The sequence below is a fragment of the Lepisosteus platostomus genome, chromosome 1 (assembly GCF_059453375.1).
Source record: "Lepisosteus platostomus isolate fLepPlt1 chromosome 1, fLepPlt1.hap1, whole genome shotgun sequence".
In the NCBI taxonomy this organism is placed as follows: Eukaryota; Metazoa; Chordata; class Actinopteri; order Semionotiformes; family Lepisosteidae; genus Lepisosteus; species Lepisosteus platostomus.
Window position 1 is genome coordinate 5,994,380 of NC_142611.1, and position 20,311 is coordinate 6,014,690.

The 20,311-nt window shown below is 36.7% G+C and overlaps 1 protein-coding gene across 1 annotated transcript in view; it reads right to left on the reverse strand.

Annotated features, from left to right (window-relative positions):
- Positions 1-19,950, reverse strand: part of galntl6 (polypeptide N-acetylgalactosaminyltransferase like 6) — a 299,983-nt gene extending 280,033 nt beyond the window's left edge. The window contains exons 1-2 of the mRNA XM_088647352.1: positions 19,331-19,950; positions 18,614-18,885 (exon numbers count right to left, since the gene is read on the reverse strand). Of these exons, the coding sequence (XP_088503478.1) occupies positions 18,614-18,885; positions 19,331-19,349 (291 nt within the window). The 5' untranslated portion in view covers positions 19,350-19,950. The remainder of the gene's footprint in view (positions 1-18,613; positions 18,886-19,330) is intronic.
- Positions 19,951-20,311: the final 361 nt, after the last annotated feature.

Below are 20,311 nucleotides of genomic sequence, written 5' to 3' on the forward strand. Positions count from 1 at the left end.
ACATCATTGATCAAAGTGCACATTCCAAATCTCTTTTTGATCACCAAGAGGAGATTGATTCAGGGTGCCCTTTAAGATCCACAAGACAATTTTAGGGATGTATTTTGCAGTAAGAGGTGTTATTTGCATTCATATGTTTGTACAGTATTACAGAAGTCACAACAGCATCACTGGAGTTCAGAAGTAATCATCTCAGAGAAGCATTATACAATATTTACACAAAAGGGCAGTGCTGCAGTAACATTGTCATGAAATAAAAGTATTAGTGAACTATTCAATGTCAGCAAAAACTGTTTTGTTTCTTTTACGGTACATACTGTGCAACAGCAGAAAATGCTAGTAGTTTAAAATCTACCAGTATTTTCATGTGACATTAACCTTTCAAATACCTTGGCAAAAAACCATGGAACAGTAAATTAATCAGAAATAAAACTTACAACTTTCTTTTGATTGCACATAGCCTTAGACATTGAGAATTATCCCTGGTTCAGCTTCATTATTTTAGCATTCTCTATCCTCTAATAATTTTGCTTTCATTATTTTGTAAAACACTCCTGGCAATTATTTTCTTGCAAATTCGTAACTCTTGTTAATTGGGTTAAAATCCTAATTTAACAGCTACAATACAACTGCTACTTTTCAATTCAAATTATGGCTAACTACACATTTTCCAGCACAAAATGCTGTTATGTGTGCTTCTCTGCCTTTTTTCCAGGGTACAACAAGTTCCTAATTGGGGTGCTGTGTATTCACACGTTAAGTGTTTCCAATCAGAACCTTGTTGTGCTTTGATGATCAGGTCTCAACTGCATAATATGTTGGCCTATTGATGGGATTTAAAAAGTCATCTGCTACCCCACTGTTTTGGCACTTGTCCTCACACAATCTTGACTGGATCTTTCTCCTGCAAATGAGCACTCAGCAGGTTTCAGATTGACTATTTGTCTGCAAAACTGGAGTCAGTGTGTTTTTTCTAGAATAATGCATGTACAGTAGTACTTTGTGGTATTGTTGAATTCCTCTTAATTTAAAACTTGTTCAAAATTCTTCATTTTTTCTTATTTCAATGGTTATAGAGAAAGTGAGAGGAGAGAGATCTTAACAACACCAAGATCCTCCATAAGGAAAATGTAAAACATGCACCATGTGGATTAACTTTAACTAATAAGGCATGAATTAGGCACTGGACAAGCTATAATTCAGTTATTAAATAGTAATACATGGTTTTGAATGTTGTTTCTTTATATGACCAAATGTTTGAAATCACCAGGGGCAATAATGCTCTATTCACCAATATAGCAGGATGATGACAGGAGCTGGACATTAAAGAAGCCATGGCACTGTCTGTAAGAGTGAGGGTATCAAAACCTGGTGGCCTGGCAAAATTTCACTTTGGGTGTGCACAATCTGGCCTGCCTAAAGTCGCCACTTTACAGTCAGTCCAGGGTCATTAACCAAACTAGCGAAGGTCCAAGCCTGAAAGACACTGTAGCAAGGCACCAAGGGAATCCAAGACAAGTCTAGAAACAAGCCAAGTCCATGACTAGAGGCAGAGTGCAGGGGAATTTCAAGAGTCGAGGTCGTAACAAAGCAGGGTTGGGAGTCCAAGAGAAATCTGGGCAGGGTATGCAAAGCTAAAGAGCCGAAGTTCAGAACACATTTAAGAGAACAGACTCTACTCCAGAGCCCTGAGTATCTGAGAGCAGACCTGGAATATTCTGCACCACCTGAGATAGGCATTGTTGTAAACTGCCCTCAGATGATACAGGTTTCCTGCCAGAACATGTTTCCATGGCAACCGACACAGACTGACAGGCTGTGGGCTGGGTTAATTGCTGTTTCCAAATTGTTCTTATTTGTGTGGGCGTGTGGACCCTCAGTTTAATATGACTCGAATCACCTACAGTAAGGTAACAGATGAATGTTTGTGTGTGTTGGACATAAGACAAACTCTTTTTACAGTCTACTATGAACAGACAAATCCTTTATAGTCATAAAATAAACAGTCATTCATTAGTCGTTCTTTGCGATCAAGGGTAAATGTTTTGTTGCTTTCTCTCTGTGGTTGTGTAAAACTCAGATTAGGATTAGTGCTGTTTTGGGGACCGACAGTAAGTAAACTACAGAAACTCTTGCTTTCATCATCAATGCTTTTCTCAGGATGCTAAAATAAAAATTTAAAGACTGATTTTGAATATTTAAAATTCTAATTGTGCTATGGTAAGTTCTTTTCCTAAGAGAAATTCTCAAAATAAGTTTCTGTTGCTATATCTCCTACTTCCTACGTAACTATTGTAATGTAATTTTATTTTACATGAAGAAAGGTTGTTTGATTTTGATAAATGATGGCAACGATCAGTTGAATTGACCATTTAAAAATTGTTTTTGAGTCAGCATAGGGACAGCTTTAGGAAGAAAGAAGACAAATGTAAACCTGCAGTCTCGGTTTCAATAACTTATCTCAAAGTTACTGAATGTGCTGAAGAGATACAGTAGGCTGCTCATTAGAACTTCTCAACAGTAGAACTGATACAACCAAATAGATAAGGCACGACACTACTACTTCAGTATAAATAAGAGCTAGACATCTAACTAGTCAATACAAAGAACAGAAGTCTTTAACAAGGCAACCAAAAAGTTACCAAAAAAGTTTTGCAATTTAACTAAAAGCTCTTAAATGTAGAATACCATTCTTGAATAATGCATTAGATTGTTTCACTGAGTATGCCACATTTTTGTTCATGACACTAGTTGACTGTGACCACAATTCCCTTAGTAGCGGCTCACAAGTGGCAGAGCTGATATTAGTCATTTCAGGATCCCTTTTTCGTTTTCCAGACATGTTTGCTGGTTGATAGCACTGCTCTTCCCCATCAGTGCAAACTCTCCTGCAATGCAGAAAGGAGATTGTAATGTGTTAGATGATGTATGGCTCTGGAAGTAGGCATTTCGAAGACTCAGATCCGCATGCTTCATTTCCTCCCAAAAAAAGAATTTTCTTAAAAAATGTGTTAATCCCAAACTGGCTAGGTACTGTACATTAAAATATAGTTCTTCATTTACATGAGACACTTGATTGTCAGAATAAAATGGATGATTCTGGTGATGCTCAAAAATGTTTGGATAACTTACTGTATCCCAGTGTCAAGATGCATTGGTTTACATTGGCCTATTGATTACAGATCTATGTACAGACTTCCCATCTGTGAAGATTTTTTATTTCAAGAGAAGTTAAGAAATGAAATATATTTGCTTCTAAAACTAAATGGGTCACATCCTGCTGATTCCTAGGCTTGCAAAACAGTTTAAATGTTTTTATCTCTCTCTGCCACCAGTATTATTACAATCTCCTGTTCATGAGGCACAGCAGATGGCTGCGTTATATGCACCGTCCTGAGGTGACCTACCTCTCATACTGTATTGAAGTCACAACAGGCTACGTAATATAAAAGGCAAAAAAGCTGGGGTTTCAACACATGGTTTTAATTGTTGAGTGAGCTCTTGCCGAGTTATACTTCACAAATGGCTATAACACCACAAACACAATCCCTGTGCCCCACTTTACAAAGATTGAAAAGATTTTCAAAGAAATTAAACGGAATGCTTGAAGGGTCATTTGCCCGAGCACGCATTTAGCTCATGGCTCCTTGCGGAGCTGTGCAGAGCCCTCTCCTGTATAAACCAGACACTCCATCTAGCAGCTGCTTCTGAGACCAGCTTCAAGTGCTTCACTACACAGCACAGCACTGTGGCCAGCCGGCCTGCACCAAGAAGCCACACCTGTTCATAGCTGATAATAAACTTACTGACAGTCTCCCTGGTGATATGGAGCTCTGGATTAGCTACAGCTGCCTACACTGGATCTGCCTGCAAAAAAAGGATCAGCCCTTACTAATTCTGTGCTCACCTCTAAGGAATCATGTTTACTGAAAGTCTTTACTAAACAAAATACTGGTGATAATATGAAATAAAGATAAGTTCATCACATCAACATTCTATACCTATGAAATTTAACTGCCTCATATTATTTTCTCAACATCCCTGGATGACTTTTCTATACACAGAAGCAAGCATAGCTGTAGACCATAAACTACCACATTTCAGCACAGTATACAGAGACAAGGTATATAGAGACAAGGTATATAGAGACAGGTGTCAGAGACAGGTGTCAGAGACAGGTGTCAGAGACAGGTGTCAGTATACTGACACCTGAAGAAGGCTCCATGGCCGAAACGTTGTGTTCTCTTTCTTCTTTTTTTCAGCATGAAATAAACCCATTACTTGTTCCTTTGCAGCCTACGCACGCTGACGCAGCTACCCACCTGAACTAATACAGAGACAAGGGCCTGGTTCAATTTAATTCAAACTTATATCCAAAATATGGTTTTGCACCAATCATCATGTGATCATTGCTTTCAGAAAACTTGACCAATTTACCAACTGCACATAAGATTTTTTTAATAAGATTATCCCACAGCATAATTCATTTCAGAACAAAATAGTCTTTTCAGAATTAAACATTACACATTTACTGTGCATTATGACTCTAAAAAAGCTTACAATATAGAACAAAAGCTGTTGAAAGAGTGGAGTTAGAACAGCCAATTTTTAATCATCTCAGCCTATCCCATGACAAGCATGCTCTTGTCAGAGCTACTGTTTTTTCACACGTGATGCCTGGATCAGTACAAATCGGACGTAAGGCACCTCTGGGAGAAGTACTAAAAGTTCTGAAGAAGTCACTTTGGACACATTGTTCAACTAAAATGCCTCAAGAATAATACTAAAAAAGTCAGTTCTTTTAGTCTCTGAGTACAAGACCCCCCTGGTCTGAAAGAAATCTTATAAACTGGCAGAAAAAAAGAACTGAACATTTTTTTGTTTCTTGAAACTGACAAAGAAGGGAAGTGATTAAGCTTTCAAAATTCTCAGATGCAATGACATTGTCAACCGCATCACTACTTCAGAATCGACTGTGAAAAGCATACAGTACCAACAGCACAGAAGTGAAAACTACTGTATGTGGAGGTCCATTTACAAGTAAGATGTGCATATTTTTCAAAAGTGCACAGAGCAAGCTGCCCAGCCACGTTGTTAAAACAGATATCCTGGCTTCCTACAAGAAATGACTAAATTAGTTCCTTGGATCAATTAGCTACTGTAAAAAACAAAACAAAAAAACAAAAAATTGCTTACTAAGGCTATGATTGTTCTTATGTTCTTAGGGAGACCCTGAACGAAGTTATTTAAGGTAACTCAGTTACAGTCAATTTACGACCGGTATGAGCAAGTCATGTCTAAAGCTCATCCAGAACTCACGAACCCATGATATCAAACAGCACGATCACTAATTTTGTGAAAAGACCGCCATAAAATACACTCTGAACATTCTTACAATGGAGACAATACTGAATTTCCTGATTCCTGCTAGTAAAAGGATTTAGTCAGTTCCCACAAGTCACCATAATTCAGATGTTTTGCTCACCAAGGTCACCTAACAAAAAATCTTTACTACCAAGGCTTTGCAAGTCTAGTCCTGCTAAACTTACTCCACAGAACCTCATACCAGATTATTGCACCTTCCCAAGACAGAGCTGTAAAATTCTTCTTAAAACTTAAAAACATGGCAAGGAAATTAATTGAAGAATAGGATGTCATTGCGCAAATCTAGCACTGATCAATTGAACGATCTTAACATTATCAGTCTACTCTGTAGGTACAATTATATAACAGAAAACACAATTATAAATACAAAAAAATATTAAGAAGCTTAGATTCAGTTTGCAGTGACTGCATTTTTCTTTCACACCATTTTTTGTATGTTCTCCCCTTATTCATGATATATTCAAAGTCCAAATATAGTCCAAAGATATATTGGTAGGTTAATTGGCCCTAGTGCAAGTGTGTGTGTGTTTGTGTGTCCTGTGACTGGCATCCTGTTCAACGCAATGTGTATCCTATCTTGTACCCATTGCTTGCAGGGATAGGGAATTACAACGCTGTATTAAATTAAGCAGTTAGAAAATGGAAAGATGTACTTCATTTTAAATAGTATTTATAATTAACAGAGAGCTAAGACCGGAGGTATTTATTATGAAACATTTACTGTCAACTTTTACAACTTCTCAGAAAATGGTATTAAATTTATGTACAGTGCAGTACCATTTGCCGTGATCACAGATCCTTCATACAGTAAACACTTCCACAGGGAAGGGAATAGCAAATTTTCAATCAGACATGACCAACGTCCTGGAAGATAACTGCCAACTTATTCTGTGTGTGGGTTTGAGTATGTGGGGAGAGGGAGCAACAACAGAAGTGAAACATGTTAATGTGTGAAGTTTGAGAAATTTTGCACTATGGCTCAATTGGTCACAGTTACCTTTCCCTAGGTTCCACCTTGAGGTAGTGTCTGCACAATGACCTTCAAGAAAAAACTAATTGTGGTTATAAAAATGGATATTGAATTATGACTGAAGTTAAAACAATGCAATCCAGGTTTGCAATCAGAACACCACTAAAGATAATAATTTGTGCTAACACAGATCATCAGCTCATTTTTTCCTGAAAAATGCTCATGTTCTAAAAGCTATTCATTGGTTAATGAAATTTGTATAGCAAAAGAGCAAATGTTCCACACATCTTTTTGAAAGCCTAGGAACTTGTCCTCAGCATCTATTGTCATTTAGCAGTGAAAGGGCTCATGTGTTAAAGTCCTGACAGCCTTCATGGGATGTCTGTGACATCAAAGTACTTTGCTTGCTCCCATGACAAATATCTCTAGCCAAGACAGCTTAATATATCCTCTTAATATAATGATAACTTTATTTTTAGACCTAAGGTAAACTTGCTTATGAAATACCTTTAAACATTTTAAATTGTATATTCTTACAGACCAAGTGCAGTACATCCCAGGAAATCAACTGACTAAAATTAACTTAAATCAGGTGACTTAAATTTTAACCTGATTGACTTACTGTAGTGTGCATAAGTCACATTGAACATAATTCAGATGCTGAATAAAAAGTAATCCAAGCGCAATAAAAAAAGGTTCTCATAGACTTGGAAATTAATAAACTCTGATAACACAATGGGAAATATTCCTATAATGGTAGCCTAATGAAATATTTAGTAATGAATTTGTACTTTTAAAAAGTGCTTAAATCTAAGGAAAGAGATAAAAAAGGTGCTAAGGCCAATACATCAAACAACTTCTCAATTGCAAAGCTTTGTGTCAATACGCATCAAAAGTGATTAAAAGCACCAAACCCATAAAACAAATCTTTTTGTGATGGTTTGCCGTTTCAAGATGGGTGACCAACACAAATGCATTTGCTCTAGTTAACTTCAAAGAATGAGGTCCTTTGAAGTTAGCTTACTGAAAAGAACAGATTTCTAAGGCTTGGCACAAAGTGTCAAAGGGAGGATGATTTCAATTGCTCGTAATCTCTAAAGGACACAATATGTCAAGCCATAATGCTGAACACCTAAGCACAGTAGTTACAGTACCTTAAGTACATTTCTCATGTTTCTCATTCCCTGTCCTATAATCAGTCAATACACAATAATTTATGCCATCAGAAAATTAATTTTACTACGGTATGTTTTTGTCCAATTTGCATGCTGTTCAAAGGTTTCTGCCCTTTGTTGTGCTGACCAACTGTTGCACAAAAAGGCCATGGCCCACTGTGAAATAGCATTCGACTGTGTACCAAATCAAAACTGCAACATGCATGGCAGCAGAACCTTACAGTATATCCCTAACCCTGTGTTGCAGTGATGTGCATCTACTGTAGGATCTACACAACCGAAGGAAACACATCTCTCTACTAGCATAACGTTTGTGTATTTTGCGTGAATGCACCTCATCTGAGGTGGGAACGGACTAACATTTGCATTAGGTTGGGGTCAGAGAATACAGTGACCACCCAGCTTTAAATTCATATAATCATTATGATGATGATTAAAATGAAAAGCTTATTCACAAACCTGAAGTACTAGGAAGGTACTGTATGTGACTTGGCTGCATAAGACTGGTATCTGAAGAGCAATTGGAAAGTATCTGACTCTCTGTTATATGAAAAAAATATTATGTCGCTGTAGTTGGCTGGCCAGTTTAAGAAGGGGCAGCAGTTGCTAACCTACCACTAGAGGTAACTATATAACCTCTAATTGTAAATAGACACAGTAGGGGTGATTGACAATTATTGGAGGATTTACAATACCACAGTCTCACATTGGTACGATTAAGCTTTTGTTTGCTATGCACAGTGCATGGTGGATGGTTTCCTAGTCCTGTTTTCCTGTTGTTTTACATAAAAAGGACTTTGATAAAATCCTGGACTTTACTTCATGGTCATCATAAGTTTGTGATTTTGGACCACACTGGTTAAGTGTAGTGTCAGTCACAGTGTGATTGCCATCTTCCTCATCTGAAGGTAGTTTTTTTTGTCATAAAACTCTTCTCTTTTCTTCAATATTTGCACAAAAGCACCGTATAAATTATAAATGAAGGGTTTGTGCAGGGGCAAGAGGCACCCAGCAGCAATACTAGGGGTAAGGTTAGTTCCTTCTAGCAAAATAGCAGCTCTTGCAGCTTGATAGGCATCAGTAGGCTTGCTCCCATCAGGCACTGTGGAGCTCACAGCAAAAGACACATGGCTTTGACAGATGGGCATATCAGAAGAACATGCCTATCCTCTTTCTCCAGTGCAGTATAGGAGTTGTATGATGTAAATCTCAGATCATGGCAACAATAGCTAACTAGGTGGGTATATAATAAGAAATAATTGGGGATTCTAAATTTTAAACAAATATTTGTGGCAGTAAGTATACGTGTTCTGAATTCAAGCAGATCGGTTATGGAGCTGAACATTGGGTCCAATAAGCAAACTGTTTACAGATGGTTTTGTGATGGCAAGCAGCCTAAAAATCAACGCATGTTAAAAAATTCATCTGCAATCACAGATATAAAAAAAACTTTATACTTTACACACCTGTTAGGTATGCTCAACATTAAAGATCAACAACAACGTAATAGATTTGTCATCTACAATGAGCTGGCCATAATAAGGAAAGATATGAAAACTGTATGCATTCTTAACCATACCATCAATTTAAATAGCAATACCACAGTATACCACATAGCCAAAAATTCAAGACTGTACTCCAAACAAGATCATGAACCATCAACTGGGTCTGACAGGGAGTACTCTTGAATGACTAACTCTTAACCCACACTGCTATTAAAGGAGAAGCCCATGAACTAACATCAAAAAGACCACCCTGAAGTACTTTGTTTCATATTATGGAAAATATACAGTATTTTGCTGCTTTAAGATAATAATGAATAGTGAAGCCATACATGTGAGAGTTATCTGCCATATTTAACAAGCATTTTCCATGAAAATGGAAGGAACAAAGGTGCTTTCCAAATAACATTAATGCAAAAGATCTCAGACCCTTGTAGCTTTTCATACTGGTGCAATTATAAGAATTAAATTGGTCCATCTAACAGACCTTGCTATTTTTATAATTTAATTAGATTTATATGAAGTAAGGCATTTAATCATTAGTAGCACTAAGACATTAAACCATAATATACCATCAGTTGTCAGATTGCTTCTGAGATTAAACAACAAAAAAGAAACTTTAGAACTTCAAGCCCAGATGTTATAAATACCGGTTTAAGGCACTGTTTTCCAAATTAACGGTTTCTCTTCAACCTCTGATAAAACGCCAGATCTACATCACTTTTATTCTCATATCGTTTATCCAAGAGGCCTCATTGTTTGTGTATTCCAGAGAGATACAGAGGAAACGTGAACAGAAGCAAAGCTTTGCAGTTTAGGTACTGTAAATGAAAACTTGCATTATTGTAATAGCACAGGGCAGTTTGAGTATACTCTGCAGTGCATCAAATAATCAAAAGTGAGCTAACATTTTCAACAACTGCCCAGCCTCTGCATGAGATTTGAGATTTTGTTCATTCCCTTTAGGATTATAATACAGAAAATAATGTCAAATGAGAATATGGAAGGTTATGTTGACAGCATTTAGGCTACATACAGTGCATATGTACTGCTTTATTTCCACACAATGGTCAAAGCAATTATTTTACTAAAACGTTAGGTCTTTTTCAGCTTAATACAACTACAAGAAACTTTAACCTCTTTGTTCCCCTAAGGCAATTACAGTACATGTGCTCTGATGTTGGTTTGATTTGCATTTGCTTATATACAGTACACACAAGCATGATTGTATCAGAGTAGTTGCATTGTGTCAACAAAAACTGTAATGATCTTTTACTTTGATTATACAGGATTAAGGATTCAGTAATACATGGGAGTCATAAATCAGGCAGGAACACAAAATAAGACTTTTGTTAATTCTGAAAAAGTGCTTGTTGGTCCAGTCTTATTAAAAGAAGACGTATTTGCAGTTGATTCTGTACATCATATCAAGCATGGGTTAATGGTAACTTTTTGTGTCTCAACAAATACCTAAATTACTTTTTTCCCCCACAATAAAAAACAATGGAAGGTATTTTGTATGTTATGAATATTTTAAAGCACAAAAATGAGCACAACAAGTAACTTGGCTTTTCAAAATACATCTGAATCATATTTCAACCTTCTTTTTGCAAGGCATCCTCCTATAACTTCATGTACAAAGAGCACAGTCTAAACACTGCATTTTAATAACAGCTGAACCTTTGAAGGCTGGATCCCCATCTCACTCACAAACCCTCCACCCACATTACACTGAATTGTCAGACTTCAAAAGTCATGTGTGAGCTACAGTACGTGTTTAGAGGAAGCATTTGATGTTGACAGCTTTGGTCAAGACCAGAGGTGAGTTCACATGAAATAGTCCAGCTTTTACTGTTTATACATTCTGTGAAACAGAATAAGTAAAAAAAAAAACAGTTTAAACCCAGTAAGTGGAAATAATTAGAAAACAAATATCTAAAATAAATGTAAATTTCCCAACGAAAAAAGTTAGAAGTAGTTTTCAAGGGGTAAATAAAATCATTGATTTTTAGAGATACTTTTAAAGTACACATTTAAGAATTGACTAAGAAAAATAAATGTCAGTACATCTCTATATTTAAATGATGTTTAAATGTTATAAGTGTTACATGGGAAAAGAGCTGTATTTGTAGTTTAAAAATGTGTAAAGGAAACATCATTGTAAAAATCTAAATAACTATGTACAGCCAAACAGAACAGGAATATTTACATGCAGAGAACTTTTTTATTCAAATTAATCTTTAAAATTTTACTGTATGGCTAATAATAATTATATTAGTTTCTACATGTTTTTATTACTTTTGCTGCTTTTCAAATAGTGCTAGATATACTGTAGCAGAAGAGAACTTGTCTAATATAGACGTTTTATAAGGACAGACACCAAGACTGTACAAACACCCTTTGACTGTTTACCCCACAGAACAGTATTTTACACTGAAGGGTAGTACTGTGCTGACCGGGAGAAAAAATGAAATAGAACTAATTTATTAATGTAATATTTTCAAGGAGACACTGTAGTAACGCTATCAGAACACATTCCAAGACCAACTTTGACCAAGCTGAATTTCCTCTTGACCAATTATGTTACACAATTACATTTTATGCCTCATTAGCAACCTAATTCTACAAGATTCGTAATCATCAGCACTGGGAAAGTGAGAAAAGCTAATGAAAGGCAATAAATAAATGTCACCAAAGGGTGTATTTTAGTACCACCTGTTCTTAGTGCTCTCCACTTATCTTAGTACCCTCAGATACTAATTCACAGAATCATGTTGCTCACAGATAACACATCCTTAGGTAGTTAACAAAAAGAGGAGTGTGAAAAAATTCTTGATGTAAATTAAATACCTATGAGATACAACTTTTTATACATACAGTATATTTATCTCAGTTATAGCACAAGTAAAAGGGACAGTCTCGTAATTATACAGTATAAATAAAACATTTTGTGCTGAAAGTCTCTGTGCAGAGGGATTATCAAAATGCAGGTTTAAGAAAATGCTAGGTACATTAGAGATTCTGGATCTCTGAAACCGTAATTGTTCCAGCATAATGTGGATACAGACTCATCGGAAAGAGCAGTCAAGGCATCCTTTAATATCACTGCCCAGAATGATTTCCAGGAGGAATGAGTCATCAGCAAGTGCTCACGATATGACATGCTTGCCTGCTGCACATGCACTCCACACTGAAAGAGATCAAGGTTTTGTTGTGGTAGCTGTGGAAAGTTTCCCAGAGATAGGCTTTTAAATTTATTTGATACCCTTATAACCTTTCATTCTGAAAAGAATCACCGTACTTCAACATTATTTTTCCCAGTAATATCTAATAGTTATTCAAATACATCGTCATTCTTTTTTCACTTGTATTTTAACTGGTTCCATTCTTCACCTCTCTGCTCTTCTTAGTACCACCATCCATGGTCTCCTCTATATATTGTAATTGTGTTTTATCTTGTGTTTTCTTCTTATTTATTGTTGTATTCTCTTATTTATTGTTATTGTCATCCTGTAAAGCGCTTTGAGAAGCCACCTTTAAAGGCGCCATATAAAATAAAGTTTATTATTATTATTATTAGTTTTCTTTTTTATTACAAAAACTATCAAGAACAAACCAGAACTCCAGAGTCTTCAAAGAATTGAGTCTTGTCTTTGTGCAGCACTACATCTGTGGAGCTCACTGGCCAGGTCCATCAGAGACTCTGCATCTGTTTAAAGCTTCAAAAGTTTCATAAAGCTAATAATTTCCCCATCACTTTTAATGTATGGTATATTTTAATGTTACTCTGAGTTTTGTTGTGTTATTTTGAATATGAATTATGAATTACGTGTGCTATTGTACATCGCTGAGGTTCCTGAAAAGCATTCACAACACTATACTAGTTTTCTCACTATATCTCTGCCAGGTATAGTATATGAAGCACCATAAAATATGCTCCCCACCAAACCACCCTGAAGGTACTGGCATAGTTGAAAAGATTGGAGTTAGACTATAAAGGAAGAGCTGACAAAACAACCTGATGAAACCAGTTTTAAATGGGACACATGTAAGCAAACTATGAATGAGGAATCCAACGCATGCTGGCACTGTACAGTATCATGTCCCCACAATATAGTAAATAGTTTGCAGACTTTTATCATTGATTGACTGGAAACTGTGATGTTTTCACATGGTGTTTTTATAAAAGGGATTATTAGTAGAGTCAATGGTGATCAGTAAGCCAGCAAGCAAAATGTCAGTAGACCAAATGCATGTGGGTGGCAGCCACTTCCACATGTTGTACATGTAAGTGTTTGTACTGAGTTAAGACAGGATGCTGTCTGTGTGTAGGCAGGGCTCAAGTGAGCTATATCGTTTTCCATAAAACCTTTTTGTTTGCTTTTCAATCTTAATAAACCCAGGAATTAGCCAGCATCTCTTCATTTACCATCTGCGTGAGGATTGTTTTGTGTGACATGTGTGAAGATCCCCAAATGACCATCCTGAGTGGAAGATCTTCAGCACTAGCTAGAGGATTATTTAATAACTCTATGAGACCTCATGGACTTGCCCAACCAGCCAAAGAATGCAGATCAAGATGGGATGTCTTGCCTCGTTACATTAAGTTTGATTTTCTTCATGGATTTATGATGTCCATTTTAACGTTTCTCAAACTTTTCCTATAAGCAATCAGTGGAAATGTTTATGTACTGCCAGTGTGCTTTTCTTCTTTAGGCTAAACAGCTGTAAGGTAATATGAATTTGGTATGCAAGAGAGAAACTGGAACTTTCTTAGAAAGAAGGGGTCATATGGACAACTCTGACTGTAATGTCGTTTTAGCTGTGCACCTGTATTTGGAGAATGTATTAGTTTTAATTTCAAAATGAAACAATGCAAGAAGGACTGAATAAGAAACGAGAGAGCTATGTCGTGAGTATTTTTAGTATTTTATCTAGACTGTATCCTACTTGGATAGAGGGGTAACAACATTACTTGGATAGAGGTGTGTCAGAGCCTGGTCAGCATGAAGTTGTGGAGGGTCAAGGAGCAGACAACACCAGGAAGGAAGGTTATCTAATTAGTTGAATCAAGGGTGTTCTCCTCTGAACCCTCTATGTACACGTACGTCTTAAGCAAAAAAAACCTTTAGAACCCAGCATCATATTAGATTCAAGATATAAATACTTTGTTCACATTTCAGTAAGCAATTACTTTAAAATTTTAAAGAAATGAATTATTTAAGGTTGTTGTTTAAGACCTGAGAATTTTGAAAAGCACGACAAGGCTCAGACGTTGTAAAAGCCTGAGGGCAAGGAAAGTTGTCATTGCGTATGAGTTTTCATCATATCTTAGCACTTTCTTAGTCTCACCCTTTTAGCCAAGTGAAGCAGACAGACATTAAATATTTCCATACATTTAGCAGCATCAATTCACATTAACTGTTGGATTTCTCATTGTGAAGTACACCATAATATACCTTTTTATCCGTTTGTATGTAAAACCTCATTGCAGCTTAAATTTCAGAAAGACTACAAAAAGGTATTTTATTAATCGGCTTGTCATTCTAAAATCTGCCCTCACTTGACTGTAAAACTAGTTTAAAACACATTTTAGAACTGCAGCAGAAAAACACTCAGAAGAAGGTATTTAAATGTCTGACTTAAAAGCAATATGACATCAACCATGGTTGGCAGGTGTCAGCAATTTTTACATTCCCTTTTTAAAGAGCTACTCACGTCATTGCCTAAATAATTTTTCAGACACTGATCTGGACTAGACGAAACAAAAACCATTGTCAATATATCAGTAAACACATTAGGACATGTGTGGGGCTCCATTTGTATTAGTCTTTTTCATTTTCTGTATGGCTTTGTCGCTTTTCAACAGGACATTTGACCAAGTATTATAAATTAATAAATTATTATATGGAATAACAAAATTAATTTGGTTTTCCTAATGGGATGTATGGATCAATTTAAGCCTAAATTGAGTAGTGCATTAAAAGTCTGTGCAGATAAGTTTCTCTCTGTTTGTACTGTACTGTATATTCATGCGTGCACACATAGCAGGTCCTGTATTGAAAACATGTGGGTACTTAAAATCCTGCAGGATATAGGATACCCATATGAATATAGGGGTCAAAATAATAATATGATTAATATTGGGTTAGATGACCTTTACCAGGATAAATGGACGGATGTGAGGAGCAGATTCACTCATAGTTACATGTCATTTCATGCTCTTCAAATTTAATCTCATGTTATTTCAAATGTTTGGCATTTCCCGGAAAAAAAAATAAAAAATTCTAATGTATGGCAATTGACAATGGTGTAAGAAGGTATATTAACACAAATCAAGCATGTTTTTTATTGACCTTCAGTTAGACCCGTGCGACTACCAAAGAAAGACTTCTTTAAAAATGAATGGCAAACACTGTACCTTAAAATATTTCTGGATGCTTCACAGAACAAAGTCCACCTGCAGTCATTTTTACATTCCTTTGCACAAGAAAATGAAAACAAACAACCAAAATGAAACGAGTCCTCTGCCAGTTACTGAATAAGTCTTTTAATTAATCATCCACAGCAGGATGGCATGAAGATTTACCCACTGCTTGAACCAAGGGACCAGAGCTGCGTTGCAGCAGTGATTCCCAGTGTGCCATCATACGGCAACAAACATGTGCCATTACATTTAAAAGTACAACACAAAACATGCACAACAAAGTACATCATGAACAAATGTGCAGTATGCTGCATGTAAAACAAATCCCGTGCACATTACTAATGTATAGTAAGCAGCCACCTGATAATGGAAAGATGTAGAAACCAAAACATACATCAGATATTGCTTCAAAACATACATTTTCAGTTGTGCAATTCTGCAGCAACCAAAACAATACCATGAATATCTTTAAAAAAAGAAGAATAAAGTACTTCTTTTGAACCTGCAATATTCCTCAAGAGAACCTTCTTCCCAGATTCCCTGAGCTCAAAAGGAATAAAAAAAGAGAAGGAAAGGTATGAGAGAGGAAATGTAGTAGAAGCTACCGAGAAACAAGAACACATTCAGTACCTTCTGATTATTAATGATTCCAGAAAATGATTTAGCAAACCAACTGAATAAAGATCTCCCGAAATACTTTGGGGTCAGTCAGGTCTAAAGCCCTAAACAGTACATACCGTTTAAACATTTCTCTTAATAGACATTTGCACTATGACAAAATGATGTATCTGCCTAACATGATTGGTTGAAGCAAATTAGAATAGAGAATAAAAGTTTCAAAATGATACAGTACCTTCTCTATTCCTTAGAGCATCAGTGATACAGGGCTGCATGCAACCACAAAAATAAGTTTGAACGTAACTGCCTTTCTCCTCAAACAAAAACTGTTAATTAGTTGTTAAAAATAAAGCAAAAACCTATGATAAATATTTTAAAAAAAAAACAAGTAACGATCAACAATTAGAACCAATAATTTCACCTGCACATGTTTGTTCAATTGTTTTGGATATGACCTGCTTCTGTGAAGGTTGAGTATTATTTTTAGTCATTATAAAAACTCTCTGTATGGTTACAAGTTGATAATGGTTTCAGCTGGACATACAGGGTCGGATATCTTTACATCTGCAGAAGACGTTTTTCCATAACCCAACATCTCAAAGGCATTCATGTTATACGTTTCAGGAAACAGGACATTAAAAAAGCTTACAGACCAAGGCTTGTACAGCAGAAATCAAAAGCTTTATCCTGTTTGAGATATGAAGAACATAGGAGAGATTCGAAATAAGAGGATGTCATTCATTCCATCTTTCTTGTCAAGAAATGTGTGGAAAATAAAATATCCACATTTCATCCAGATGTAGCCTCTTTGGACAACAGGGGCTATATGACTGGATGCTTGATTCCGGCATCCACAATGTCTTGAGTAAAGAGCTACTTTACTGAACATCTTATTTTCAGCCAGGAAGCACTTCCTCAGAATGTCCACTTGTGACTGTTTGTCCTTATTTTATTCTAGAATGATGATGACAGTACCCCTGAGACTTTTTAATACAAAAATGAACATTCCTTGTAGCTTGGGTCAGAAACAAAGGCAGTCCTATACTTTTAACTTCGGTGCCTGCTACCGCAAAATATTTTTAATGTTTTTTTTTACTTGGATCGTCAACTTAAAATTCGAATTCTGTGAAAGTACAGCAGTTTTGAATCTCACACAGGGTCCCAATGCAATGTTTTCATTTCTTGAATCTCCTAACTGGAAAACAGCACAGTTAATGAAAACAACCACATTTAAATATGTTCAACACCTCTCTCATATAGTCATGGTACTGTACTGTGTGTCTCACTGTACTGTATGTTCTGCAGCTGTCAGTAGGTCAGCTGTATGAGACCTTGTGTTTATTTTATCATGAAGAAATGTTCTCATCAAATGGGTCTTAAAACAAATCAATACATTACAAATACAAATCCGAAATAATCTGCACATCTATCATCAGTGCGAATTTCCAACGTTTTGTTTATCTTCCCCACTACTGAAAACCTTTTATTTTCTTTTACTCGTTCTCTTGCCCTTGGAATGTTAGTGGTTCACACAGATTTGAATCACCTCAACATTAAACTTGCTAACGCGACCAGAGTACGTTTCTAATCTGTATTGAGTTGATATACTATGCTGGTGTCAAAAAAAAGCAACGGACAGCGCCACCTACAGGTCTACCAGTACCTCTTCTATCCCACTGACTCTTTGAACCCAGGCCCAGCATAATAGATGAGAAGGCTGCTGCAACATCGTGCTAAAACCTGACAAAGTCAACAACAAAGTCGATTAACAAAGTCAGTGTTGGGATTTTATTAAGAACTTTGAATCATTCAAATTTTAATTAAAAATTAGAGAGATAAGGATGTAACGCCTACGCACGTTTTAAAATATTTTACCTAGACTAGACCTGACATTAAAATAAATGTCTAACGTTTGCTTCAAAAGACAAGGAGCAGATCATTTCGTTTATTTACGGTGGGCATTTCTACAAATTCTTCATATTCCAGTTTACACCCTGATCGTCACTAATGTTTAAGAGGTAATGCTATGTTTTAACATTTACAAGTCAAGACTAAACTTCAAAACAGTCAAAACAGATTTCAACAGTATACAGTACAGCTACTGCCAATAGGCAACACACGTGAACTGTTAGAACTGTGAACAATACCTCAATAAAAACATTTAATTCGTCAGATACAATATTTATTGAAAATGACCTTTCATACATGTAAAATTCATTTTTCTCTTTTCTTGAAAAACAAGAACGCCAGCGCTTAACCTAGCAAAGTTTGCTTAAACTCAAATAACAGCTTGCTGCAATTAAATACAATGTAGCGTACCGTACTGTGTAGTGTGTAACAATTTAGCCTTTGTGCTCTGTTCAAGCCTGGCATTTTTATAGGCAGAAGCAGTCGTCTTTGATCAACGTCTTTGTAAAAGAGCGTAGAGCATTTCACTCACAGAAACTTAAGTATTAGCCAACGAACCGAAACGATGTGGGTTTGGAAGCAGACGGATAAGAGGACAGTTATGTACTGTATGTGCAACCTAACCTACCTGCTCCCCAGCTTCTGGCGACTTCATCAGGTGTTTTTCTTTGTAAAGGGACCACAGACCGATGTTAGGCAGGAAAATCAAAGCCACCATGAAAAGAAAGGTCATCTGCAGAACTCTCTTCTGCCTCCGCTTCATCGCGAAAACACGGCGCTGGAACGAATTCCCAGCCTTCGCCCCGTGTGTGAAGCCAGTTCTTAGCAGGTGATATTCCTTCTGAAGTCTAGGACTATCCGACAAACCACTGCCCCCGAGAGCTACCGGAAAACTTTCACCTGGTAACACAAAACCACATTCAACACATATTAATTCCTCATCTTTTCAGACATTCGCCAATACTTTCGAACACTGCACGGATACGGTACCACGCCGACGTAAAGGAATTTGAGAAACAACTAACGAGTGAAAACTACACTTTTTATCCGTAGAATTATCAAATTAAGGTAGTGTAGGATAATATAGCAGGAAATAGACCACCACATGTTTTTTCACTTAATAAATTAAGATACTGTAATTTGAATGCTAAGCTAAAACGTATATGTATTAAGAAACAATGCTCCTCCTTAATTGCAATATTTCTGCACTTGCTCTAGATTGCATTAATGATACTGTTTCAATTATCTCGAATGACAGTACACTATATACAGTATGAATGAATCAACAGATAGGGGCAAGCAATGCGATTATACAAAGCCAGACAACACATGCAGAACGACTTACTATTAAACCAGATTTGCATGTTGTAACATCAAGCGCTGGTGTTTTAGATGTCTCTCATTATTGTTTCCCATTCAGCCCTCTTGGGTCTTTCAGTTTCCAGAAAGCACAAAAAAGGAGAAAAAACCCAGCGCAAAGCTATCTCCCTTTTTGGTACAAACGCACATCAAGGAAATAGAGTTCGATTTGTGCTCTTTATAAACGATGCAGGAGACCCCCCCTACGAACTGTATTTCTTGCAAAGAGGGAAATAGCATCTTCTCTCCTCCTCGCCTTCCTTTCTGAAAAACCTCACAGTTCAGATCTTGCGGTTGTGAACCACGTGTATCAGACATTAGCATGAAAACATCCTGAAAGCTCAGTGATCCCATAAAAAGCCGAGGTGTGGGACAGCGTTAAAATCACATACTGTACATACTGTAGCCGTGATTCACACCAGCTCAGAAGCGCTGAAGATCAGCACGTCGTGTGAGTTCCACAGCTCAGCAGTGAGCGAAGAAGAGCATCTGGTCGAGTGTTGCATTTAGGTTTACAAGTTGTATTTGTAAAGACTGCGTACAGAAAGGTGCTAAGTTACAGCATACCAGAAAGATGCGGTACTGTTTGCGAGGGGTACATTGATAGGCGCTCCAAATGACAAGTGGTGTAAGGCTTTATTGTTTATATACTGTACAGTACATGTGTGGACTTTGTCAGGTAAAATTAATGTTAGCCATAAGCTACTAGACAATCGCTAAGTAATGTACAGACACAATGAACAGAAGAGCCGTTTAGCATTTCACCTGAATTACTATTTTTAGGCATAGATTTCGCACAACAATATACAGTAACACGGTATATTATTAGAGGCAGAGTACGTACAGTACATGCAATCGGTTGCATCCCTTGACGAAGGCTAGTGAAGCGTAATTGTTTGAAGTGGTCTGTTGGTAAACCACAACTATCATTTTATCAGTAAATTGCAAATGCAGTAGCGGCGGAAAA